A 26,891-nucleotide genomic window follows, 5' to 3' on the forward strand; every position below is an offset into this window, starting at 1 on the left:
AAAATTGTGGCGAGTGGTGAGATTTGGAGATAATGGATAGCGAACGAGGGGCTCGCAGGTGCCTCAAGAATCATGCTGCGAACGGCAACCACTCCCAGGAGGCCACGTGGCGATTCGGGAACCCTTGGGGCGCCGTCGTCCACAAGTTGAATTTTAATGGCCCTCATAATTTGAATTAAATAAATAATAAAGATTATGACGTTTACCTCTAGAATTTCAAATTGGGTCGGGTCAACCTAACGGACTCGAGCCCAACAATGGAAAAGGGCAAAGGCGTAATTAACTCGGCGCTTCATAAAATATCTTCGCCTTCTCTCGCCAGGCTGTCTCTAGACTCGAGAGATACACGGAAACGACGTGGCGAACCCATCCATGTCGGCCCCGCGGATGGCGGTGGGGACCGCTCGGACTTGTGGCCGCTGGACCTCCCATAAAAGTTTCCAGATCCTTCTACCGAGTTCGGCGAGCCCGCTCCGCTATATTTACTCCGCGTTACTGACCGGCGATTCTTTCATTCCGTTGCTGTTCGAGTTCTTATTGAGAATTTCAGATCGTCTTTTCTTGTTCCTCTTCCTTCGCGAGTCTTGATCGATGGGGGAGGAGGCGGAGAGAGGGCGTCCGACGGAGGTGATGAGGCAGGGGACCGCGTTTTTTCCTCTCTTTGTCGGTGTGGTTCGCGACGGCGACACAGTGGCGGATCCGGTGCGGCTCGTCATCTTCAACCCGATCGCTCGCGGGATTGTCGTCCTCCCGGGCGATCCGGAGGTGATATCCACTCTGATGTCTTCAGATCCGGCGACCGACGGTCCCTCGCCAGCTTCCAAGGCGTCGATCGAGGCCCTTAGGGTTGTGGATCTGGAGGAAAACGGCGGTGCGGAGGAGGAGTGCTCGGTGTGCCTGGACGGTTTGTGGAGACGCGAGGCTGCGCCGCCTGTGGAGGAGGTGGTGAGGGAGATGCCGTGCGGGCATCGATTCCACAGTGGGTGCGTCGAGAAGTGGCTAGGGATGCACGGATCGTGTCCGCTCTGCAGGTATCTGATGCCGGTGGCGGAAGAGGAGCCGAAGAAGGTCGTAGGAGATGAGAGGGCAAGAGCCAGAGAGTTGGTTGTGACCATAGCATTTGAACGAAGGGAAGGAGATGCTAGTCAACAGCAGCAACAGCCAGAACAGAGGGAAGCTGAATGAGGTGTGAATAGAATTCACAGTGATTGGATTTCTTTTTCTTTTTTTTTGTTGTTGTTCAAAGTGAAATTTTCTACTGATTTCAGCTTGTGCATTGAAATTTGTTTTTCTTAATTAAGAATTGTTCGATTCTTCTTGTCAATGAATACTCTGATATCTATCTGCCAATTTACCACTTACAATGCGAATATTGATCATCTAAGTTCTCAGTTACTGCCATGTTTCAACAATAATGTCTTTCAGAGGATCTCAGGCATGGAAATGAATTGTGCTTGTCTTTGATTTGCCACTGAAACTATTGCGTTTTATAAAGATTTCGTATCCTCCAGTATGCAAATGATCCCATCGTCTCTTCACGAGCTAACACTAATGGTGTAAAATCTGTAAATTCTTGTTTCTACTTTCTCAATTGTTCCTGCTCCTAGACCGACACCTTCGAAGAGGGAGAAAAGGTGAAGAGGAGAGTTAGACGGAGGATCGGATAGTGCCGGGCTCAACCACTCTAATCAAATATCCGGATATAAGAAAATGTGGAGAAGATGAACGGTGATTCTGTTCGAGATCTGGGAAAGGTACGCTGGATGGTAAGCTTGCTCGTTCTTCCTCTGTGTGAGAGTGAGACTTAGCTGCAAAAAAGGTGGAACCCCCAGGATTCCAGAGGGAGTAAATCACGGTTAATGCTGGGCAAGAGAGGTGACTGGGGGTCGCAGGAATTTTTGGCACAGCCGACTAGGATTTTAATCCCGTGTGCAGCTGGCGACCTTTGACCCCAGAACCTTAGCTACAAGAATCAGGCACCTCTCCAACTGATCCAACCCGTGGGGACAAAGCTTATTTAAAGACTTACACAGCGTTAGCGATCAGCAAGAGATGGGTTCTGGTAGGGGTGCCAATTCGGGTTGGGTCGGGTTGAGTTTTTTTTTTTTTAACCCAATCCGAATCCGATCCGAACCGGAGTTCAACCCAAAACACCTCATCCTGGACCTGACCAATCTGATCAATCCGAACCCGACCCATATAATCCGAAAATCCTATTCAAAACGATTTTTTGTGGTTATTTTTCCTATAATTCTTCACTTTTATCTCAATACTCTATCATTATTATACAAACATGATATTAATCTACATAAAAGCATTTAAATTTTTAAAATAAAATTTGATTTAATCCTAAAAAAATCCACAAAACCCTATATTTAAGTCAACCCGGGTCAACCCGAACCCGACCCGACCCAATCCGAAATTTGTTTACCCTCCAACCCGAAATCGACCCGAACTCGAAAATGCCCAACCCGAATTCGATTTTTTTTCGGGTAAATTCGGGTCGGGTTCATTTTTGACACCCCTAAGTTCTGGCACGCTTAATACAGTGCTCGATTTATAGGAAAGAATCGTGGAAAAAATATTAGTGATGGATATTGATCCTGTCCGCTTTGTGAGTGGAAAGTTGTGAGTGGTGGTTTTGCTGATTAGATGTGGATTCTGTTTTGTCTGCTTTGTTGAGTCAGGGAAGGGGTCATCGGCATTAATCCTCCTACGCTTAAGTCAGTCGTTAGAATATGGAGAAAAAGCGAAGCAACAGTAGAATTATGCGCAAAGAATAGATCACACGTATCAACGTCGGTGATGGACCTCCTTTTATATAGAGCTCTGATGGTCGACGTCAAGGCCGACCCTGGAGGAGGGTGGCATTGGGCAATGACCCTGGGCCCATAATTTGAGAGAGCCTAAAATTTTTATTATTATTATTATGTATTATAGGCATGTAATTGGGGCCTTGAATAGTTTGGCCCAAATTCATATTTCAGAATCGTTTGATATTGTCTTTTACTTTTATCTTTTTAGGCATGTGATTAGGGCATTGAGTAGTTGGGACCCAAATTTATTTTGGACCTTTTTTTTCCGCCCCGGGCTTCCTCTATAGAAGGACCGGAGCTGGCCGACGTATACGCTCCTCGAAACGTGAGCACATTCTCTGATATGTTCGTGGCCACATTCTTCAATTGAGCACATTCTCCAACATGTTCGTGACCAAGTCCTCTACTATGATAAAAAGACCTATCAGTAAAGTGTGTCTGACAACATATCTTAACATGGCATACTTAAGTGGTAGAAGCTTCTGTCATACGTTCCGCTTGTTGACCTTGCCTAGTATCAGCAGCAGCCGCTCGCCCAGGACTCTTTCGCTCGGTTGGCTTCGACTACTCTTCTATGTAATGATTCCGAGTGGTGACTTGTCCCTCCCGATCGGACAAGCACTTCCATGCCCTTTGGTGTCCCACTGCTTCCCAAGACGCCCGGTGCTTGGAGATGCCACCACCATACACCGGGCTGGACGGGTGGCCCGCTCGAAAGAATCTCCTGTCGACCGGGCAATGGTGCATCCAGTCGGCCAATGTAGCCACCTTCCTCTCGGGCGACGCGGATGAGCCTTTTTGAGCCCTAATGTTGTCGGCCTTGACTTTGATCTCCACTATAGCAGTTGACCCGTGACAGGTGGGCTCTTTCTCTTCGCCGCATCACAAGTCTCCCCCTCAAGTCTAGTCAAAAGAAGCTGCAAGTCCGACTGACTGGACCAGTAGAGTTCAATGACTCCCACGCCTTTGTCGTATGTCGCTTGGCCCAAGAATTTCAAAGCAAACAGTGACTTGGGCATTCAGTCGTGTGATAACAGCTTATCCGTTTGCGGTCGAGACGATGAGCGACCACACTTGGCAAATTTTCTCCTCCCTGCTTCTCGCGATCCTCAGCCAAGCACCCTGACGTCATCCAAATTTTTTGAAGACCGTGCAAATATATGATGATTATGGTCGAGCACGCAGTCATACCTTTTAATTAAGCCTCACTAATTTCGTCTAGTGAACGAACACAACGTGTCCTTTTTGTCACCGCACATTTGACATGATAGGCGGATATCCGCTAGCGATATGATAGGTGTCTTTTCGAATTCAACGGTCAGATCTCCGTCTAGTTATTCATAATCTTGGATCGGACGGCTCAAGTCGATCGGCCGCGAGGTTTATAAATCTCGCGTGCGTCGCCTTCTTCCCCACTCCACGTACCTTCATCTTCGAGCTCCTCGACGACACTGTGTTTCTTCCTCTCCAGCGATCCTATTTGTAAGCTTCCTCCTTTCAATCGAATCTTTTCGTTGCACTCCTTCGATCTCTTCTCTTTCGATGGCAAGCTCCTCACAACCCTCATCTTCGTCCCTAGGCTCTGGTACACTTCCATCGAGTCCAAGTTCGACTACGGCGACGCTGAGAGTTTGAGAGCCGTTTACAAAATCTCATTTGACTATCAAATCGCTCATCCATCTGCTTCTGACCGACCAAATGAATTGTTGTCAGGTTTTATATGTGTTTTTAGGGATCAGTTCATCGTCGGTCTAAGGTTTCCTGTCCACCCCTTCTTTTTCGCACTTTGTAAATATTTTCATATTTTTCTCCACCAATTAGTCTCGAACTCCTTTCGGCTACTGTGCGGGGTCGTCGTCCTGTTCTGCCTGCACAACATTCCTTTGACTCCTCAACTCTTTCACTACTTCTATTATCCTAAATTGTCCGAGCAGGGGACCTTCCTATTCCAAGCTCGAGTGAGCTTGGTCTTTTTTGATAAGATGTCATTCTCCAATAAGCATTGGAAGGACTATTATTTTTTCGTTCACTTTCCCGAGCGGCCAAATTTCTCGACCGGCTGGCAGCTGGAAGTGGCGAACCCCCCGACCCTGAAAAAGTACAAGAGTCGATCGGATTACCTCCATGCAGCCTCAAGTTTGGTCGGTCAGAAGTACCACATTTACAAGCTACTGCTGGAGGGCCTCCTCTATGTGTTTAGCCTGAGCCTGATCCTGATGAAGCTCCGACCAGTCTAGGTATGCTCTTTCGTCTCCCAACCTTTGAATCTAACTGATTTTTCTCTTTCTTTTGCAGCCCGAATCATGTTGCATGCTCGTTTGGTCGACAAATGCAAGCTCGCGAACGAAGAGATAAACGCTGCGACCGTAGCTGAATTGGAGAGTCGAGGCTTACAGCCGATCGGCTCCCAAGAGAACCTGCTCAGTGAAAATGAGGGAGTGTCGTTGCAGGTGAGCGAAGGAGGAGCCGGCCGGACGACTGGCAGTGGGGCAACCGATAAAGCACATCTCCCACCAGAGTGGCCACTGGCACTTTCAGTCGACACCGCCTCAGAGTCGGCCTCTTCTGGGGAACCTCTAATAAGCCAGAAGAGACGTCGTGCGGAAGTTGCCTCCTAATCCGCTACTTCTACTATGCATACCCCAACGCGAGCCATCTCACGCCCTCCATCCGAGCAGGGTGAGATCTCTACGTCTACTTCCGAACAAGCGGTGGCCATCCTCCGTACTTCGATTTCATCCGATCGGACGTCGTCCTTGTCTGAACCAACTGTGCGCCGTCGGTCGCTTTCATACTGCCTCCCTCTTTGCTAGCGACCTAGAAATCACGCATCCAACCCGCATAAGCATCTCAATTGGCTGGCCGAGCGACCTCCGCCCTATCTAGCCCAAGCGGCCAACGTCACATAATGGCAATCATTCATCTGTCGACAGACGAATGGCGTGACTCCGATGACGCCGCATCCCGGATCCCTGAGCACCAAATAATTATTCAAGGGTCGCTCACACAGATATAGGCCGACGCCCAGGCTCGTGTGGCAATCATGCCTCTCAAGGATCTCACTAATAGTCATATCCAGATGTCCACTGGTGTAAGTATCCCTCGTATGTACCTGCTTAATTTCGTTCAACTTTCATAATTTCCTAGTACATTGCAGTATTGGATAGAGAGCCTGGTCATATGCCAAAGGCTCGCCTACTTGAAGCATGAAGTCCAACAGCTGCGTGCTTTGAGCGGCCAATCGTCTACTTCTTAGGCACAGCTGGAGCAGATGAGCGCTGAGATGACTTAATTAAGAGCCGATCTGAATAAGAGCTTTGAGCAGCTGAAGGTGGAGAGGGGCAAAAGCGCCGAGCAGGCCACCCTATTGGTGTGGCTAAATAAACAGGCTAGTACCTTCGAGTCTAAGATCCACTCGGTCAACACTCGAAAGCTCCTAGCCATTGAAGACTTGGAGATCAAAAACAAGGAGACCTGGCTCCTGGCGCAAAACTTAAAGGAGGCTGAAGCCGCACTGAAGGCCTAGCGGGAGGGTCTATCGACCGAGTAAACTGCCGCAAAGGCCCAGCTTACTGTGAAGGATGAGGAGCTAGCGGCATTGAACGCGGAGTTGGAGACCTCTCGAGCGACCCTAGAGACTTATTAGGGAGCTGAGTCTAGCAGATTCGAGCTGATGAAGAGGGGCTACCTCCGCTCGGACGCCTTTAATGACAAGGTCATCGATCGGGCGCTTCGCCTTTTCAACCTCGCGATCGACAGGACACTCGACCAACTGAAGGACTGTGGCTACATTCCGACCGCGCTGACAAAACAAGGTCATCAGCCGGGATAAGATGACCAAGTCGCTATTCAACGATGTTTTGGATTATATTCAGTGAACTTGTTCGTGCAAGTTTTGCCTCATTTTGTATTGCCCTTCTAGAGCTTGTAAGAACTTTCCCTGTTAATGTACAATTCCTTGTTCGAGGAGTTTTCCTTGTTCGACCATCTCCATATCACCGTTCGACATTTTCTTTCCAGTTCAGCTTACATTTTCATTGTCGATCGATCAATTCAGGATTGTTGAATAGCCACCTTATAGTGAAAATCGTTGCTTTTGAGCACCGTGTTTCCTGGTTAGCCTTTTTCGCCGATAAACTATTTTTTGTCGATAAATTGTTTTTCGTCAAAGTCTCGGGTTTAAGGTCACCGCTTGACCGCTGAATGACGCAGACATGGGTTTAAAGTCGTCGTTCGACCGTTGAATGACGTAGATATGGGTTTAAGGTCGCCACTCGACCATTGAATGACGTAGACATTGGTTTAAGGTCACCACTCAACCGTTGAATGACGTGGACATGGGTTTAAGATCGTCACTCGACCATTGAATGGCGTAGACATGGGTTTAAGGTCGTCGCTCAACCGTTGAATGACGTAGATATAAGTTTAAGGTCGCCGCTCAACCGTTGAATGACGTAAACATGGGTTTATAGTCGTCGCTCAACTTTTAACTTGGTCGATCGACTTCGAGAGTTTAGAATACTTGTTCTTTTATTAATATTTGTCCTGCATTAAGAAGACACACACATACAGATTACATCAATATTCACTTGCGCATCTCTCATCCGACCTTGTAGGGTTGAAGATGGTTCGCACTCCATGACCGCTCAAGCTATCTGTCATTTTCGTCCTGCAGGTAGTATGATCCTAAGCGGAGCTTTCACACTATCTTGAAGGGACCTCCCCAAGGAGCTTTGAGTTTTGTGACGTCTCCGACCGGCTTTACTCTTTTCCACACCAGATCGTCGAACTGGAAGGATCTTAGGCTCACCCTTCGGTTGTAGTCCTGCCTCATCCGCTGCCGATATGCCGAGAGTCGAACGACGACCTTATCCCTCGCCTCGTCCACCAAGTCGAGCTCTATTAGCCTCTGCTCGGCGTTCCCTCCGTCGTAGAACTATACCCGGTTAGACTCCACTCCTACTTCAACGGGGACCACTGCTTCACCTTCATACACCAACTGAAATGGTGTTACGCTGGTCACCTCTTTTGGAGTCGTGCGAAGTACCCACAGGACACTCGGAAGCTCATCGACCCAATTCCCTCATGTGTGATGGAGCCGAGCCCGTAGACCTCTGAGGATCTCCTGATTCGTGAATTCCACCTGACCATTGCTTTGAGGGTAGGCTACTGAGGTGAAGGTCTGCTGGATGTCGTAGCCTTCACACTACTCCCTGAGCCTCCGACCGGCAAATTGCCTTCTGTTATCCGAGACGAGACGATGGGGGATGCCGAACCGGCACAAGATGTTCTACCAGATGAATTTTATAACAATCCACTCACTTATCTTTGCCAACGGCTCGACCTCTACCCACTTTGAGAAGTAGTCCACCGCGACGAGCAGGAATTTGTGCTTACCGGTTGCCATGGGAAACGGTCCTACGATGTCCAAGCCTCATTGGTCGAACGGGCAAGACACCGTGGATGTCTTCATCTCCTCGGTCTGTTGATGTGGGATGTTGTGATACCTTTGGCAGGACAAGCAACTGGCTACTATCCGAACGGATCCTCTCGGAGTGTGGCCAAAAATATCCAACCATGAGAATCTTTCGGGCCAGGGAACGACCACCCGAATGACTACCGCAAGAGCCATGATGTACTTCCTGGAGTATATACTCCATGTCCTCTGGAGTATATACTCCATGTCCTCCGAGCCCACACATTTGAGCAGCAGCCTCAAGAAAGATCTCTTATAAAGCTGGTCTCCAATTAGGGTGAATCGTTCAACCCTTTTTTTAGTAGTCTAGATGCCTCCTGATCGACCTCCGTGCTATCCGATCGAAGGAATTCAATCAACGATGCCCTCCAGTCACTCGGAGAGACTATCCCCTCCATCTAGTCGATGTGCGCCACAAGTGAAACTTGTTCGATCGGCTGGTTTATCCCAACTAGTGATAAAAAACTAGCTAACTTAGGCAGTTCATCCGTTGCTTGATTGTCCGATCGAGGGATCTTCTGTATAATTACCTCTTGAAAATTTGCCTTCAGCTTCTCGAAGACTTCTGCATATAACTTGAGTTGGCAGTTGCTAATCTCGAACGACCCCAATAGTTATTGGGCGGCCAACTAAGAGTCCGAGTGAATGAGAACTTTTGTGACTCCAACATACTGTGATGCCTCAAAGCCAGCTATCAAGGCTTCATATTCAGCTTCGTTATTAGTGGCACGATAGTCCAGCCGAACATAAAGTTGCATCTGATCTTCTCATGGTGAAATGAGCAGGATGTCGATCCCGCTGCTCTGCCAAGTAGACGACCCGTTGACATATATTCTCCAAGCTGATTCCAACTCGACATTTTGGACTTCTGTGACGAAATCAGCCAAGGTCTGAGCTTTTATCGCCATTCGGGGCTGGTATTGAATGTCGAACTCACTTAGTTCGGTTGACCATTTGATTAGCCGTCTGAATGCCTCTAAGTTAACAGTTCGGATCCTCTGTCCCCATTTCTCTATGTCCCCATGTCCCACTGTCGATCGGACGGGCCAGATCACATCTCAATAATGCTTTGCAAATCACGAGGATACTGCACACATCTTAAAGATGTCAGAGAGAAATGGGGACAGAGGATCCGAACTACTAAGTTAAGGAGGACTCTCCCCATGGCATTGTTGGTCATCATGATAATCGAATGTGCAAGGAAGTATGGGTTGAGTCTCCAAGCGGCAAGTACCAATACGTAAGCTAACTTTTCAAGACTAGTGTAGCAGGACTCGACATCATTCAATATATGGCTTAAAAAATACACGGGTTGTTGTTCATAGTCGTTCTGCTTAACTAGTGTCGAGCCAACCGCATACTCAATGGATAATAGGTAGATCCAGAGCGTCTCCCCAGAGCTCGCCTTAGCTAACACAAGCAAGGAGTTAAGATACTCCTTGAGCTGGCAGGTCTCATCTATATATGCACAAAGGTCGACCTTCGAGAGGACTTTATTAAGAAGTCATCATATATACCTCCATATATACGGTTGATCCATCGTTGAACACCTTGTTCATCAGCCTCTGATAGGTGACGTTGGCATTCTTTAGTCCAAAAGCATGACGTTGTAGCAGTATGTTTCATCGACTGTAATGAAGCTGACATTCTCCTGATCTTCTCGGGCAAGCGATACTTGGTGGTAACCCTGATACGCGTCGAGCATACAAATCAGCTCGCAACCTGTTGTGGAATCCATCATCTGATATATCCTGGGCATCGGATAGAAATTCTTTCGGCATGCCTTATTCAAATTGCAGAAGTCAATGCAGACCCGCCATTTGTTGCCCGCTTGGAGACCAACACCACATTAGCAAACCAGATTAGAAATTGGACTTCCCGTATATGACCGACCTCCAGCATTTTCTCTACCTCCGCCCGGATGATCAAGTTTTGCTCCGCGCTGAAGTCCCTTTTCTTTTGCTTCACTGACCGAACGTCTGGTTGGACATGAAGCTCGTATTGAGCTACGTTCGGTGAGATTCCGGGGAGCTCATGGGTCGACCAGGCGAATACGTCATGGTTTCGCCTAAGGCAGGCGGATAGTTCTACCTTCTTCTCGCTCTCCAGATCGACGACTATGAAAGTGGTCGCTTCCGACCGGCTGGGGTGGATATGGATTTCCTCCTTTTCTTCATAAGCCAACATAGGAGGCTTCTCCGTGATAGCGTTCACCTCCAGGCTCGGGTTTTTCTGAGTGGTCCTTGTCTTAGATTTGACCATCTCGGCGTAGCATCGCCAAGCAACCAGCTGGTCCCCTGTGACTTCCCCCCACCTTATCATCCACCAAGAACTTAATCTTCTGGTAGTAGGTCTACACCGCCGCACGGAACTCGTTGAGTGTCGGTCGACCCAGGATGACGTTATAGGCCGAAGGCGCGTCCACCACAATGAAGTTTGTGGTCCTTGTTCTATTCAGGAGCTCCTCTTCGAGCGAGATGACCAGCCTGGTCTGGCCAATCGGTAATACTTCGTTACCCATGAAATCATAGAGTAGGGGCGTTATCGGTAGCAGCTCGCCCATGTCGATTTGTAACTAATCGAACATCATCTTGAATATGATGTTCACCGAACTCCTATATCAACAAAAGTTCGATGAATTGTATAATTGGTGATTACCGCTTGGATGGTCAATGCATCGTAGTGAGGGATTTCCACTCCTTCTAAATCTCTTGGGCCGAAGCTAATCTCGGGTCCTTCGGCCCTCTCCTTGCTGCAGTCGACAACGTGGATCTCGATTTGTCGAGCGCGCGACTTCCTCGCTTGATTAGAATCATCGTCGGTCGGCCCTCCGGCGATCATTCCTATTTCTCCCCGAGTTGCGTTGCTTCGATTAATCGATTCTCCTCCTCCTGTTCTGACGGTCTGATCCTCTCGGTAGAGTCTCGGGCGGGACTTATGTTATTCCTTCGCGGGGGTTGATGGCGTCGCTCAGCCTTCCTCCTTTCCTCCTCCCTTCGCCTTGCAGATCGGCGTCTGTGTCGTCAATCAGGAGATACTGATCGACGACGGTATCCATGTGATATCAGTGTCAGATCGTAGCAATCCCGCGTGTTGTGTGTCGCCGACTGGTGGAAGAAGCAGTAGAGTGGCGTTAATGCCTTGCCTTTTGCGGCCTTCGGGCGACCAACCGTCACATGCTGTACCGACATGAGTCCTTGGCTCTTGGTGGGGTTGGGCTCCACCCGATCGAGGCCTCTTTGAAGGTTGAAGGCTGCTCGACGGCCTCCTTTCAGATGCGGTTGTTGGCTCGACATGCATCTCCCTTTTCCGTGTCGCTTGAGCTTCTTCCACATAATGTATTCCGTGACCTTCTTCTGGAGATGTTCAAAGTCCTGTGGCGGTCTCCAAATAAGTGATCGGAAGAACTCCCCTTCTGTGAGTCCTTAGGTGAAAGCGTTCACCAACACGTCCGAGGAGACCGCTGGGATGCCCATCGGCACCTGATTGAAGCGCTGGATGTAGACTTCAGCACTTCCCTGGGCCCTTGCTTCAAGGCGAACAAGTTGACGTTTGTTTTCTGGTGGCGGTGACTACTGGCGAAGTGATGCAGGAAGGCCGCTCAGAAGTCCTTGAAGCTGTGGATTGAGCCTCTCGACAACCGCTTTAACCAACGTCATGCCGATCCAGATAGCGTGGTGAGGAAAACTCGGCACTTCACTCCATTAGTGTACCGGTGAAGTGTGGCTGCATTATCAAACTTGGTCAAATGGTCATCTGGGTCAGTCACTCCATTATATTCCCCGATCATCAGCGATGTGTAATGCTTCGGCAGAGGGTCGTCCAGAATCACCTGCGAGAACTGTTGATTGATCCGCTCTGGTGAATCATCTTCCCTTGGCGCTTTTCTTTTTCGTGCACTCCGAACTGACGCATCATCTGATGAAGATCCTCGGTCCTTATTCGCTTGGCTCCCTCTCTTCTGATGGAGTCTAGAATAGCACTCGATGGAATGAGATCGGCGCATTAGGGGCTTCCCCATAGGTGTCGATCAGCTTCTTGGTCTGCTCCCGAACAGCTATTTGGTCCACTTGCTCTACTCGTTCGGTCGGTCGACCAGCAGCTGATGCCGCAGGCTCTCATGCTTGGCACTCGGCCAGCGCTTGTGGTTGTTGTTACTCCACTATCTTCGTTGCTCGGGCTTGTATCAGTGCATTGAGCTCTTCTTGCGTCAACATCACCGTGTGGTGTCGTCCAGCGTCTTCCATCTCCTCATTTCGAATGCAGGCTACGTTCCCACAGACGACGTCAAAATGATCCAGGGCGAAAGCGAGCGAGTGAAAAGCTGGGAGTGGCAGCTTCGCTGATCGGATGTGGATTCCGCTCCGCTCTACAAAAAAAACAATGTCAGTGTCGAGCCAGGGAAGGGGTCACTGGCGTTAGCCCTCCGACGCTCAAGTTAGTTGCTAGAATGTGGAGAAGATGCGAAGCAACAGTAGAATTATGCGCAAATAGTAGATCACACGTACCTCCGCTGGTGATGGACCCCTCTTTATATAGAGCCCTGGTGGGCGACGTACATGCTTCTCGAGGCGTGAGCACGTTTTCTGATATGTTCGTGGTCATATTCTCCAACATATTCATGGCCACGTTCTCTACTATGTTCGATGAAAAGACCTATCAGTAAAGTGTGTCTGACAACATACCTTAACAGGGGCATGCCTAAGCGGTAGAAGCTTATGCCACACGATCTACTTGTCGACCTTGCTTGGTGTCAGCGGCAGCCGCTCGGCCAGGACTCCTCCGCTCGCTCGGCTTCGACTACTCGTTCGTGTAATGATTCCGAACGATGACTTGTCCCTCCCGATTGGACAAGCTCTTCCATACCCTTTGGTGTCTCACTGCTTTCTGGGGCGCCCGATGCTTGGAGATGCTACCACCATACTCGGGCCCGGATGGGTGGCCCACTCGGACGAGTCTCCTACCGACCGAGAACTGGTGCATTCGGTCAGCCAATGTAGTCACCTTCCACTTGGACGACGCGAACGAGCCTTTTTAGGCCCTAACGTTGGCCGTCTTGACTTTGACCTCCACTGTGACAGTTGACCCGTGTCAGGTGGACTCCTTCTCTTCGCCTCATCATATATGTAAAACTATGTATCCTTTTTATAGTGTTATGTTGTATTTGTGCATATATCTCAAAGTATTTCTAAAAGAGGACACACTCTTAAGGGCTTATGATATATTTTTTGAAATGGATCCACAATCTATGCGATTGACAGGCTAAAAGCTTTGAATGTGCAGTTTACATATAAATTTTTACTCGTCTTCTGTGACACAAAATGTCAAAAGGGAATATAAAGTTGTTGAGTCACGAGGTCTACAATAGGCTCATCCAACAAATCGACTGGATCTTTAATATAGTCCAACCGACTATCACTCGCAAGAGCCACTTGGTTGTCAGTGACTCAGCTTTCACTCGGGTGGATAAGATGTCTAGTATGTCCGATCGGGCCATATGTTCGATCGGCTGGAGTACTTGGTCAAGTTTGTTAATACTTGACTTTACGTTTCCTTAAAGTTTAGGAGATCAGGGCTTGAGGTCCGATCAGGTAGGCTGACTTAAAATGTTGATCATCTTTTGACCTTGACTATCACACCAATCGATTACTCAGACTTTGATCGGACTTAGGGGCCCCACATTAATCATCGTATCAAATAGTATTAGTCGTGTGAAGATGATTCCGTCCATAGGCACGGAGCCTACAGACGTCTCGTCAAATATATCTCTCCTATTAATTGCACATAAATTATAGGAGACAATTCACATGCTACGTCATGTCCTCGAGCTAGCTATAAGACTTTGGGCCATGAGACAATTGAGAGCCGGAGGTTGGAGATTTGTTAAATGGAAGAGCGTTGAATTATCAAGACTAAGCGGAGATGAACATGGTGTGCCAAGTCGGTATGAGCAGTGCGCCTTCAATCGGTGGGATCGATCGGGAGGAGCGAAGCACGCCCAATTGGGGAGAAACGTAGCGCGCCTAATGAGTGAGACCGATCAGGGAGAAGTGGAGTGTTCCGGATTGGTGAGTTTGATCAGGAAAAATGAGGCACATTCAATCAGTAAATCCAATCGGGGACAGATGAAACACGCTTGATTGGTAGGACCAATCAGGGAGGAGTGAAATGCACTAGGTCGGAGAACGAAGCTCGATGTCCGATCGAGACTAGAGAGAACTACCCCCATCTATCCTGAGTTAACTTGTCTTGACCTTGATCTTGATGTCCATCTAAATATGATGGTTGACCTTTGGGGAGACACCAGGCGCACTGTATCATCTTATTTGGGGTTGAAATGGTTTAGCAAAAAATCCTCCCTCTTGTTTGTGACCGACTGAGCATACTGATTTGAGCAACTGTTGTAGGTCGCCACCATATTTGACTAAAACAAGCCTTAAAGCTTCTATATCAATCAATCCACCGTATCAAAAGTGAAGACAAGTGTTAGACATAATGACAAGGTCTTCATGTTGCTCATCATCTGTGCTGTGCCCCCAGGTATATAATTCCTCTCTTCCTGGTAGAGAATTGATTGCTAAATCGAGGTCTATAACCCGAAAATTGTGCTCTTTCGCACTTGTTAATTTCTAAACGGTAATAACGTCCGCCAACCATTTTCCTTCCATTTTTAGCCAGCTTTGAATTGGCAGTAGCTTCGATGTTGCCCGTCCACAAGTAAAATTGAGCTGCGTTTCCTCGAGAGAGAGGAGCGTTTGAATAAGAGGAAGCGCGATCCTTTTCGATTCGTTCGTATTCATCTTTCTCTCTTCTCTGTCTCTCTCTCCCTGATCGGCAGAGAGGAAGAGGAAGAAAGCGATGGCAAATCATTTAGACAAGAAGATGTCGGAGGGACGGAAAGAAGAGCGGAGGAAGCTGGTGTTTCTCGGCGTCTCTGCTTGCTTTCTCCTCCTCCTCGTGGTGGGGGCGGTCGTGGGCAGCACCTACCAGGGCGACGGCGACGGCGACGGATCCAACCTGAGCACCCACGCAATGCGCGCCTCGTCCAAGTCGGTGACGGCGCTATGCTCCTCCACGGACTACCCGCAGACGTGCGAGGCGAGCCTGTCGAAGGCGGTGCCGGCGGACACGGAAGACCCGAAGGTGCTTCTGAAGGCGGCGGTGTCGGTGGTGCTCGACGGGGTGAGCAAGGGCTTCGAGCACTCGAGGCTGCTCGAGAGCAACGACAGCCGCGTCCGCGGCGCCGTGCAGGACTGCCAGGAGATGTACGAGGACGCCAAGGGCGACATCAACGTCACCCTGCGGAGCATCATCGACCACGCCGTCGACAAGCTGCCAGCCCGCTCCCACGACATGCGCGCCTGGCTCAGCGCCGTCGTCACCTACCAGCAGACCTGCATCGACGGCTTCCCCGAGGGCGAGCTCAAGGAGAAGATGAAAGCCGCCATGAAGAACGCCAGGGAACTCACCAGCAACGCCCTCGCCATCATCAGCCAGGCCTCCAGCTTCCTCTCCCTCGTCAACCTCCCCGCCCGCCGCCGCCTCCTCGCCGACCACCACGATCCACCTCTGGCCACCAGCGATGGCTATCCTTCCTGGTTCAGCAACCACGACCGCCGGAGGCTCAAGGAGCACATAAACCGCAAGCCCACGCCCAACGTCACGGTGGCCAAGGACGGCACCGGCGACTTCACCACCATCTCCGAGGCGCTCGCTAAGATGCCAAAAAATTACGCGGGAAGGTAAATTCCAAAACAGGGCATCGATCAAGAACAGAGGCCAAATTTGCTCATTACATTAATGGTTATTATAGGTACGTGATCTACATTAAAGCAGGAGTGTACGAAGAACAAGTGACAGTGACGAAGAAAATGGCGGATGTGACCATGTACGGCGACGGATCGATGAAGACGATCGTCACCGGAAGCAAGAATTTCATCGACGGCACGAGGACTTTCCTTACAGCCACATTCTGTAATCGATTGCTTGATCAAGACGATTCTTCTTTGTTTCTTCTTAATTGTTTGTTTTTTTTTGAGATAATTACACGATGGATTGAATACAGATGCGGCGGGAGACGGATTCGTGGCGATGGCGATGGCGTTCCGCAACACGGCGGGGCCGGAGAAGCACCAGGCGGTGGCGCTCCGGGTGGTGTCGGACAAGGCGGTGTTCATCGACTGCCGGATGGAGGGGTACCAGGACACGCTGTACGCGCACGCACATCGCCAGTTCTACCGCGGCTGCGTCATCTCCGGCACCGTCGACTTCGTCTTCGGCGACGCCGCCGCCGTGTTCCAGAACTGCCTCCTCGTGGTCCGGCGCCCGCTGCCCAACCAGCAGAACATTGTCACGGCGCAGGGCCGCGTCGACCGCCGCGAGACCACCGGCTTCGTCCTCCAGCGCTGCCGCTTCCGGGCCGACAACCGCCTCGCCGACGCCTCGCAGCCGGCCATCCGCTCCTATCTCGGCCGGCCGTGGAAGGAGTTCTCGCGCACCGTGATCATGGAGTCGCAGATCGAGGGCTTCATCCACACGGACGGGTACATGCCGTGGGAAGGCGACTTCGCGCTGAGGACGCTGTATTACGCGGAGTACAACAACAAGGGGCCGGGCGCCGCCACCGCCGGCCGCGTGAAGTGGCCGGGAGTCCACGTCATCACCAAGGAAGAGGCGCTCAGGTACACCGTGGAGAACTTCCTGCAAGGGTCGAGCTGGATTCCGGCGACCGGAGCGCCGGTCCACTTGGGATTGAACTCTTGATCACCGTTCGTGTGCGAGTTTGATTTGATTGATCGAAGAGCTTCACGCCATCGCTGGACATCGATTTGTATAGTGAAAAATCATGAAATCTAGCAAAATATATCATAAGATTTACAGAATCTAATGCAAGATTTCTTGATCATATCTTGCTAAACGTGTAATTCTGTTGTCTCCATTATGGGATCAGCAAATATTTAGGTGAATCCAAGGACATATATATCCACATAATATGAACTCTGCTAAAATTTGTAAGATGAATCCACAAAGCTTTTTGAGATTGCTGAAGAAGAGGCTCTTTATTAGAAACTTATTGCTAGTGCTTCCTGATTTATATTGATGATTGATGAAAATTTATATAAGACTAAATGGATCACTCTCAAAATTAATGTACATAATAAAAATTGACAAAAAGATTCTCATGAAAAAAAGGTTACCATGCTTTTAATTGGGTTGGTGGTTTAATTGTGCCCTAAATGGGCCATACAATCAAATAAATAAGCCCCTAAAAGGCCCATCAACATCATTCACCGTTCGTTAACTAATCGGACGGCCAGGTCTCATCATCGTATCCTATAAAATTTCATCTCGCCTCACCCCATTCGAAACCCTAGCAGCAGCCGACGACGATGACGACTCGCTTGAAGAAGAACCGAAAGAAGCGGGGCCACGTGAGCGCCGGCCACGGCCGCATTGGGAAGCACCGGAAGCATCCGGGAGGCCGCGGGAACGCCGGAGGCATGCACCACCACCGTATCCTCTTCGACAAGTACCACCCGGGGTATTTCGGCAAGGTCGGCATGCGCTACTTCCATCGCCTCCGCAACAAGTTCCACTGCCCCACCGTCAACGTCGACACCCTCTGGTCGCTCGTCCCCGAGGACGTCAAGGACGCCACCGCCAAGGGCGCCTCCGCGCCGCTGATCGACGTCACCCAGTTCGGGTACTTCAAGGTGCTCGGTAAGGGGTGGCTTCCCCAGTCCCGCCCCATCGTCGTGAAGGCCAAGCTCGTGTCTAAGATCGCCGAGAAGAAGATCAAGGCTGCCGGCGGGGCAGTCGTGCTCACTGCCTGATTAGGCGACAGTTAGTTTGGAATCGTAAGTAACTATTTGATATTTTGCTAGCATTTTGCAATCTTATTTTGATCTGGAACCAAACTATGGAAAATCCTTATACTGGATTTGAGACTGGTTATTTATGCAAAATTTACTTTTTTCCGATCGCAAAATTAAATTTTTATGAGATGCTCTTGATTTTCCTGATTCCATGTTGGTTATAGTGTTTGTTTTTAGCAATCTCAATTGGATTTCATGTATAATTGATTGCAAAAATAAAACTAATAAGAGTTTTGAACCTATTCAAATCTAGCCTCATTCGATCATGTTATTTAAACCTAAATTTTCAAATGAAAGACTATCATCTTGTTTGGATTCACGTTTGTTTTATTAAGGGTTAAATGCTCTTGTATGTTCATTCGAGTTTCTGGAGTTGTATGGTGGATATGATTATATTTCGCAAGCAAGAGTATTTCTGTTTTATGAATAAAAAGAAAATTTTCATGTGGACAAAGAAAATGGAATCAATAATCCTTTTCTGAAGAGTTTTCCTTACAATATCGCAAATCATTTTGATGATTTTTTGAATCTTCGTATCAAGCCGTGCATTGTACTACCTGTTTCAAAGTAATTTTTGTTTTTTTAAAAAAATGTAAAACACAGAATATTTGATTCATAATAAAAATATAAGTTTTTCGCGTTGTAGATAATATATAAACACTCCATCTTTATCTAAATTGAATATATATGTATATATATTATGAAAAAATATTTGAATAAGAAAAAAACAATGTTAAATGTTTGATTTACTTGGAAATTTATTTATTTTTAAATTTAAATTTATTTGCTTCGGTCTAGATTAATTTGAATAACATCTATTTCGTTTATAATACAACATTTAATTGCTCGCCCTTAATTCCCATAACCAAATAATGATAGAAAGCTCCATAGAAACTAAAGATTGAATTAAAAAAAAGTTCAATAGACAAATTTGTACCGAGTTTCAAATCACGTCGACAATTTTGATACTTCAAGAAAAATATAAGAAAAACTCTCAACTTCGACTTCAACGATCATTCAGAGCGGTGTTACATGTGCAGTCTCGCCGAGGAAAAGGCAACCAAAAACTGTGTTGAAGAAGTCACGTCCTTTGACCACTCCCTTGCTTCCAACAATAACTTCTGTGTCATACTTGCAAGCTCTGTTACAGTCCGGGCAGTATGTCACCTTCATTTCAAAGAGAAGATCAGTGAGTTAAAACAGGAATCTTGTGTGCATGGCCTACATTTTTGGGAAAACTATAAGATTCCGATAAGATTTTTGCGAAGCTTACTTATGCGGGTAAATAAACGATCAAAATTAAACCAAACTTGAGGAATGTGTTGGATAGTGCAAGTAAAAACAATAGGCGCGATTACGTTATGAGACAAATTGAATCAAACCTCAAATGGATAGGAGAGAATGGATGTGTTTGCCCCACTTATAAAATCAGAAAAGAAGAGAGAGGTACCTCCAGGAGCTTTGGCTTAAAGAAAAGAAGAGAGAGGTACCTCCAGGAGCTTTGGCTTAAAGGATTGGTCGAGCATGACATCCAAACCATAAATGGCTCTCGATTGAGCACTATGCATTTCAGGATGCACAGCTGCGGCAGAGTCGAATACAGATCTTATCATTTCTCGAATTTTTTGATGGATCTCCAGCCAGTTAACTGAAAACGATTTCTTCTAGATTACGAGACATCAACATGCCTGGTAATGGATATTATCTGAACAAAATGGCAAACGTACCTTGGTGCTCTTCTTCAAACTCCCTTGCAAAGTCTGGAGTATTCATGTGATTCAATCGCCCACAGTAGTTCTAAAAACATACAATACTGAATGTTACTGTGTTCTCAAAACATTCAGAAACAAACACGACAAAGAGAGCATTCTCAAGAACAAGTTTCATGAAATCAAATATTGAAATAGGTAAACACAAATTAGTGGTTCATTTTCTTTGATACTGCTAAAGCAATGAGAGTAAATTTACCATCACGGTGAAGTGAGTCTCGTACTCAAAGAGGCTACTTCTCTCAAGAGTGTATGGATTGTTTGCTAATCTAACCTGAAAGAATCAATCAATTTTAACTGTCAGCGTTGACTTTTCGAGAACTTGGAGATATCAAGAAAAAAAATTAGATATGGCTGAGGAAATGTTGTAGTATACCCAGAACACATCAAAAAGAAATATCTCTACAGGATTCATACTGCGAACCAATACAACGTATCGCAGATCAAACTTCCTCCCTTTGAATAGTGCAGGGTGCTCAATATACTTTTGGCATATCTTAGGTCCAGTCTCCTTGAGCCTGATAATTGCTGATAGATCACCAGTAACCGTTGTGTCAATTGTTCTTGCCATGTTCCATGGTTTCAAAATCCATAAATTGTTAAGTCCCTCTTGTTTCCGGATGATATAATCCCCAATGAGTTGGGACAAATGTGTTTCTAAATTATAAGTAGGTTGAAGCCATTCAGGTCTGCCCTGTGCCTGCAAATAGATGGATGACAACTGTGAACAAAAATGCAAAAACAAAAAAGAAATAATCAAACTATCAATAGATTTGCTTGGTTTAACACTATACATATTATGCTATTATACACGGAATCACAATTTAAAATAAATATATCATTATGGCAAGACCATAAAAGTGACCATGGCTTTGCATACCTTTAAAATTGTCTCTGCCAAATGGTGTTTCATGACAAGGCAAGCCTCGTAAGGGAATTGATTTGTATACTGATGGTCTGTTAATTCAAGAGCTTTCTTCACTTCTGAATCCACTTGCATGCTAGTCCAGATAATATCAGCCTCCTTCGCATCAGTGGCTGATGATGAAACAAACTATGAGCCAACAAAAGAAGTATTTTTTAGGTCTACATGAGGAATTGATCCCCTTAATATGGGGATTACATCCAACTGCATAACTACTTGAGCTAACAAGTTGGTAGAAAAATATGCTTTTTAAAAGGGTTTAGGTATCAGTTAGGAAATGAGTCTTGAAAATATGAGATCACTGTCAATTACATTTTACCAGAAGAATTTGAACATGGAACCAAATCTCGTTAAAAAAAAAGCAAGGAACAAGATAGGAATATGTGAGTGTTATAGAAGTAAATGCTTTTCTAGTGTTAAAAAGTTGGAATGGAGGAGAAGCTTGTAGTATCAGATTTATCCCTGCCAAAGTTGGGATATATGCAAGTAAAATACCTTCTTGAGTGTGCTTGACATAGCAATAAAGTAAGATTTGCAATTTAGGGATAAGACAAGTTGCTTTATAAACTTTTAGCTTCTTGAAATGATATTTTTAGGAGAATAGTCTGGTGGTTCTGTAAGGATAATTTTTTAATGTAAAAGTATGGACAAACCAGCATGCACAAACACTTACTGAGAATGAATTCAGGATGTGTTAAGAATTCATCTACTTGTGGGTTGTCAGTATAAACACGGAGTGCACGCTCATTATGTTGAAGCACACGTGTGGTTGCAGGGGACTCCTCAGTAGAGGCACAAAGATTTCTTAATGCAAACTGCTGTTGGTATTTTTTGAATTCCTGTGGAGTAAGTTTATTAGAGCGTGAATCATCTTCCCAATAGCAAAGAAAACCTAGTACCTGAATAAAATAATTTTCTGGTGTATGAAACCAAGCTGTGAGCCTTGCAGAGCGTTGTTTGTTCTCCCCAACACCAAACAAGAAATCTCGGGTGCATTCTTCCCCATAATGCACGTCCTGGGTTGGCCACAGCAGTGAAAAGCTGAAAGAATTCATTGTTAGCAGGTTTTCAAGAAGTTTTGCTAATGCCCAAAACACAAGTAGCAATTCAAATGTTTCCAGATTTTCTAAAAGTAATTTCAATTTTCAAGACTGGAGAAATTTTATTGCTATAAATTATTGTGTGAGGATATCAGAGAGGTTTTCCATCTGTGCTTCTTCTTTCATAGCTAAGGTATAACTTCCACGATATTACTAATTGGCTACTTGAGAATATATGACTTCAATTCGTTTGCAATAGTTGGCAAGAAAATCTTCTTAGACAGTCTTTCTGGCCTATGAAGGAAACAGTGATAAATAAACAATTGTTGAATCAAAATAAGGACACAATGACTATGCAATCTACAACTCTTGGAATAAAACAAAAAATGTCAAGAGGAAGAAATAAAACATCATATAGGACATCCTAAGTGATGCTACTAAATTCAAATCAAAATTAAAAAAATATGGGAAATAAGTGCGTTCAAATCTTTGAAGTAACATAATGTAGCAGATAAATGTTTGAAATGAATTACCTTATAGCTGATGCAAGTTTCCCATTGGGCACGAACAGAAAAGGTGCCACTCTGAAATTTGGATTATCACTGTGTCGTAAAGCAGAACCCAACTCATCCATGACATACCTATAAATAAAATGATGATTAACACCTACCAATTCAGAATTTTCTATTAGTAGTGCAAACAAATAAATGCCCCTTTTTCTGAAGAAAGAGCACAAGACGACTTTCATCTTTGAAGCATCTTAGATACAGGGCATGCACATAATCTTACAAAAGGGCACAAGTGACAGTTGCTTTATGTTTCTAGACAAGAGGAAGAAGCAACATACTAAAACTTTCACTAGGGATGTAAATGAACCAAACGGGTCGCGAGCTATTCGGAGCTCGATTCGGTAAAAAGCTCGTTCGAGTTCGTTCGTTTATCTTATCGAGCCGAGCTCGAGCTCGAGCTCGATTTCGAGCTCGACAGTTTTATCGAGCCGAGCTCGAGCTCAAGGATATTCGGCTCGTGAGCTCGCGAACATGTTCGTTTATAGGTTCGCGAGCCAAAAAAACGAGCCTTAAATCGAGCCAAAAAAATGAGCTCTAAAACAAGCCTTAAAATGAGCTTTAAAATGAGCCAAAAAATGAGCTCTAAAACGAGCCAAAAATGAGCTCTAAACGAGCCCGAAAACGAGCCCGAGCTCGCTTAACGAGTTAGGCTCGTTAACTTTGATAATCGAGCTAATAACGAGCTGAGCTCGAACTGTTCGCGAGCTTGATAATTCTAAAACGAGCCGATCTCGAGCATAAAAGCTCGATTCGAGCTCGAGCCGAGCTCGAGCCCGAATATAACTTAAACGAGCCGAGCTCGAGTCTAATACTGTTCGGCTCGGTTCGGCTCGTTTACATCCCTAACTTTCACAGATAGTTATTAACAACAATTTGATCAGCTAAAAGCTGGCATTAACACCCAATTCGAGACTTGATGAAGGAATGAAGCCCAATCCCTATAATTCTGAAAACATAATTGATTGGTAGAAAGAATGGCCAGCAACCAATGAGACGATAAGTGAGCATAAAGGGGCATTGAAGAATCAGAATATTATTCTCAGGTCATCTATTTTTCCCCTTGGTTTGTGCTCTTGTGGTAGACTTAGTTTAGGTTTTTCTAAGAATGCTGATTCAGTTGGCACAAGTTCCATTCTTCCAGCACAATTTAATTCAAATCCTGAATTTAAAGCTGATCTGAATAACATTCCTGGATTGAAAACCTTGGAGGAAGTGAGGGCAATAGACAAGGAAAGAGGAAATAAAGAAAGGTAGATGGTAATTCATTGGCTGGATGTTTTGAAATAAATAAATAAATAAATATTGAAGATAGGCATATTGTAGATGACTGCTAGCACTTTTTGTGAAAGAACACCATTTTACATGCCAAAAAAGTCTTAGCGAGACTTGACTGAAATGCTCCTTAGATAGCATAGTTAAAAGCATAAGCATGATATTACAGCAATTATATAACAGCATAAAACAAACAGGAAATATGCATCCACAGTACAGGATCAAGCATGATGGCAAATAGTAGTCATACAAGTTACAGTGCATCTATATCTGGTAGATTAAAATAGTAAAGATATAGCATGGAAGGAAATCAGTGAGGAAATAGAGTATAAAAATTGAATAATCCATTCTTGAAAATATCTCTTATAGCAAAAAGAAAATAAAAGCTTTAACATGATAATTAAATAACGAGTCAAATATAAGGCCAAACTCAGTCCTCTCATCAGTGTGTGTATGATCCAAGCGATGTTGATTTTCTGAAGATTGACTATGTTGACGGTTGGGGTATTAGATCAGTGCACTTACATAATATGAATATGCACTTGAAAAAAACACTAAAACATAACACATACCAGATAGGTGTTTCATCAATCTTTTCTTCATCTGCGAGTCTGTACGTCATCAAATATAACCACATTGCATTAAGAACCCTATCGACAAGAGATTCTGTAGGTCCCCATTCTGGTAAGCGTGGTTGAAGGGAAGAGTCTATAACATGTTTACCACTTTCAGTTATATCTGATCTGCTAACACCATTTAGAAAAGATAAATTAGGAAGATATTCCAAAATTTGTACAGCGCTGTTTCCAAGAGGACCAGGAATATCAACCTGCAATAGTAAATTGAAAGAGTATATCAAAGTACGCATATTAGCACAAAAAAGAAACTAGATTACGCTTACCTCCAAACTTTGCAAAGAATTGAAATCCCTTAATAGGTGTAAAAGAACATCAATGGAAACTTGGTCTAGCTGATTGCCACGGATATTCAAATGTGAAAGAGATGGCATCACAACAGGAGAAAAAGCCTGAGAGAAACAATTCAAAGAGAACGAAACATCTACGCATGAAGAACATAAAAGAACTGAAAAATAAGGTTTCTGTGGACTAATGTATCAATCAAAGCGTAAAACACGTGACATTTTCTTGAAACCATCATCTGTGACATGCATAATTGAAACAAATGAGTCACGCCATCAATAACTAACCTTTGGCAGGTCCCTGATACATCGATTAGAAAGATCAAGGTTGGTGACTTTCACCAATGAACCACTATCGCTACAAAAGCATCCTGTATTGTCTGCTCCACCAATATCTCCACAAAATCCCAATGCCCATTCTCCGAAATTGCTAGTGAAGCATGAGTTATAAATTTCCAGACCAGGGATACCAGCAAGAACTGCTTTAGCAATTGTGTCACCACTGAATATGCAAATGTACCAGTCAATCACTTGTAAAATATTCTGAATAGACAAAACATCCTATAAATCCCTAAAACTACGAAGGCATGCCATTCTCTAGAGTTCAGTATTTTTTAACAGTTTACAAATATTGATTGCATAGAGAAGAAAGGTACTAACATTATAAAAGGGAAGCAAATCAGATTGTGTACAATTTAACCAGAATTACATAGGGTAAGAATCCATGAGTTACACACAAAAGTTGAATAAGACAATCTCAGCTAAGTGCTCTGAAAAATGAAGGAAAAAATTCAAGTTGTAGAATATGTACCAATTGCGAACGACAGGGTTGTCGTTTAACCAGATTGCTTTTAAATTTCTGCATTTTGTTACTTCCTGAATAACATTTTCTGAATCCTGTAATTTATTACTCCAGAGGTTGAGAGCAACCAAGTTCTGGTGCAATGGGGGGCAAAAGCAAGCAGCAATTAATTCATGAAAAAAAAATGCTGCATTGAAAAGGAAAATAAGGTATCCCAACAAGCATAGTGTAGACTTTTACAACAATCATATGTACTTCACCCATAACATATAACAATAAGCACTCAAAGTTGCAGCTTAAGTAAAGATGCTACCAACCGGAAACTTAGCAGACAAATCTAGGGATTTTAACATCTCATCGTCAATCTCAAGCTCATCGAGCTCCAACCAAGTTGCATCACGTCCACTTTCTTTTGCTTTGTCTACCTCCTTTTTCAGTACTTCCAACACTCTATCCTGGCTTTTACCGATCGCCTCCTCACTGATTTCTAGCTCCGAAACCTCATCGTTGGTTTTCATATCGAGATCGACACACATCAAGGCAGACATTCTCTCAGCCAATCCCGGAACCTCCTTCAGCTGTAATCCCACTCAAAAACTAATATTTCTTCAACAAATCAATCACGAAATCAGAAAAAAAACCGCGGAGTTCTCACCTGTTGAAGGGCATCCGGAAGGCGGAACGACCAAGCATGGTCGATGAGAAAAACGTCGGAATCTCTCAACAGAGACTCTACGGAGAGCAAAAGGCGACGCTGGCGACCGCCCTCGCAGGGCTCGATGGTGAAGAACTCGCCGCCGTCGAAAGTATCGGCGGAAAGCTTACGGAAGAGCTGGCGGTATAGCGTAGGAGGAACGCCGGAGGCGGCGAGCAGTATCTCATGGACCTTGACGAAGTCGTCGAAGTCCCGTATCACGGCCGGAGCGGACATGGCGGCGAGGCAGTGACGAGGGTTTTTGGTTTCCACGAGCTTCAACAAATCCGCGCCTGAGGACTCAATAGAGAAAACTACGAAATCCGACGGCTGAGATCCTCTAATCTGGGTCGATACTTGAGATCGTATGGCTGCGGATAGGAGACGTAAGATTGGAGCATGGTCTGTGATTTCATGCACTCCAAATTTTAACTACTTTTCTTAAAATTACACCTAATTTTTTTATAAGTAAAATATATGAAAGCATAGTGAAAAAAAAGTAGAACTAATTAAGATGTAATAGATTTAAATGCATAGTTTTGAATTTTAAGGAGCATTCGATCAAGATTTGACACTTCAATCTTAAAATTATAATAATTTCTTATTCATCATATACATAAGATACATCATAAATGGCATAGTTCTCACTAAAACAAACACATGGATCTGCCTGCTCCCAACACGCGCGTGCATTAACTGCAGCAAGTGTTACTGAACTCGAAATAGCACAGTTG

General features: G+C 45.5%; 4 protein-coding genes across 5 annotated transcripts; 3 read left to right on the top strand and 1 right to left on the bottom strand.

The window, feature by feature from the left end:
- Positions 1-466: 466 nt before the first annotated feature.
- LOC121976667 (E3 ubiquitin-protein ligase MPSR1-like) lies at positions 467-1,395 on the top strand. The gene has a single exon (XM_042528937.1). The coding sequence runs from the start codon at positions 592-594 to the stop codon at positions 1,183-1,185; it is 594 nt and encodes a 197-aa protein (XP_042384871.1). The 5' UTR covers positions 467-591; the 3' UTR covers positions 1,186-1,395.
- Positions 1,396-14,972: 13,577 nt separating this feature from the next.
- LOC121977956 (pectinesterase-like) lies at positions 14,973-17,273 on the top strand. The gene is made up of 3 exons (XM_042530354.1): positions 14,973-16,034; positions 16,106-16,266; positions 16,358-17,273. The coding sequence occupies exons 1-3, from the start codon at positions 15,151-15,153 to the stop codon at positions 17,053-17,055; spliced, it is 1,743 nt and encodes a 580-aa protein (XP_042386288.1). The 5' UTR covers positions 14,973-15,150; the 3' UTR covers positions 17,056-17,273.
- Positions 17,274-17,635: 362 nt separating this feature from the next.
- Positions 17,636-18,296, top strand: LOC121977957 (60S ribosomal protein L27a-3-like). Its single transcript, XM_042530355.1, has one exon. It carries the CDS (start codon positions 17,682-17,684, stop codon positions 18,123-18,125), a length of 444 nt encoding a protein of 147 aa, XP_042386289.1. The 5' UTR covers positions 17,636-17,681; the 3' UTR covers positions 18,126-18,296.
- Positions 18,297-19,040: 744 nt separating this feature from the next.
- LOC121976668 (tubulin--tyrosine ligase-like protein 12) lies at positions 19,041-26,453 on the bottom strand. 2 transcript variants are annotated; one of them, XM_042528939.1, is made up of 15 exons: positions 26,119-26,453; positions 25,781-26,041; positions 25,473-25,597; positions 24,950-25,163; positions 24,644-24,712; positions 24,315-24,571; positions 22,435-22,542; positions 21,761-21,902; positions 21,535-21,700; positions 20,817-20,974; positions 20,313-20,636; positions 20,136-20,210; positions 19,895-19,964; positions 19,658-19,815; positions 19,041-19,334 (listed from the first exon to the last, which is right to left on the bottom strand). In XM_042528939.1, the coding sequence occupies exons 1-15, from the start codon at positions 26,392-26,394 to the stop codon at positions 19,185-19,187; spliced, it is 2,553 nt and encodes an 850-aa protein (XP_042384873.1). In that variant the 5' UTR covers positions 26,395-26,453; the 3' UTR covers positions 19,041-19,184. The 2 variants fall into 2 exon arrangements, with proteins under 2 accessions (XP_042384873.1, XP_042384872.1); XM_042528938.1 differs by having other exon boundaries at positions 24,644-24,769.
- Positions 26,454-26,891: the final 438 nt, after the last annotated feature.

Source organism: Zingiber officinale, chromosome 4B (genome assembly GCF_018446385.1).
Source record: "Zingiber officinale cultivar Zhangliang chromosome 4B, Zo_v1.1, whole genome shotgun sequence".
Taxonomy (NCBI): Eukaryota; Viridiplantae; Streptophyta; class Magnoliopsida; order Zingiberales; family Zingiberaceae; genus Zingiber; species Zingiber officinale.

Coding starts and splice junctions, on each gene's coding strand:
- LOC121976667 (XM_042528937.1), top strand. CDS start 592: ATGGGGGAGGAGGCGGAGAGAGGGCGTCCGACGGAGGTGATGAGGCAG.
- LOC121977956 (XM_042530354.1), top strand. CDS start 15,151: ATGGCAAATCATTTAGACAAGAAGATGTCGGAGGGACGGAAAGAAGAG. Junction 16,035..16,105: donor CCAAAAAATTACGCGGGAAG/GTAAATTCCAAA, acceptor TGGTTATTATAG/GTACGTGATCTACATTAAAG. Junction 16,267..16,357: donor TTTCCTTACAGCCACATTCT/GTAATCGATTGC, acceptor GATTGAATACAG/ATGCGGCGGGAGACGGATTC.
- LOC121977957 (XM_042530355.1), top strand. CDS start 17,682: ATGACGACTCGCTTGAAGAAGAACCGAAAGAAGCGGGGCCACGTGAGC.
- LOC121976668 (XM_042528938.1), bottom strand. CDS start 26,394: ATGTCCGCTCCGGCCGTGATACGGGACTTCGACGACTTCGTCAAGGTC. Junction 24,770..24,949: donor GTATCAGGGACCTGCCAAAG/GTTAGTTATTGA, acceptor TGTTTCTCTCAG/GCTTTTTCTCCTGTTGTGAT. Junction 19,335..19,657: donor TTAAGCCAAAGCTCCTGGAG/GTACCTCTCTCT, acceptor TTTGAAATGAAG/GTGACATACTGCCCGGACTG.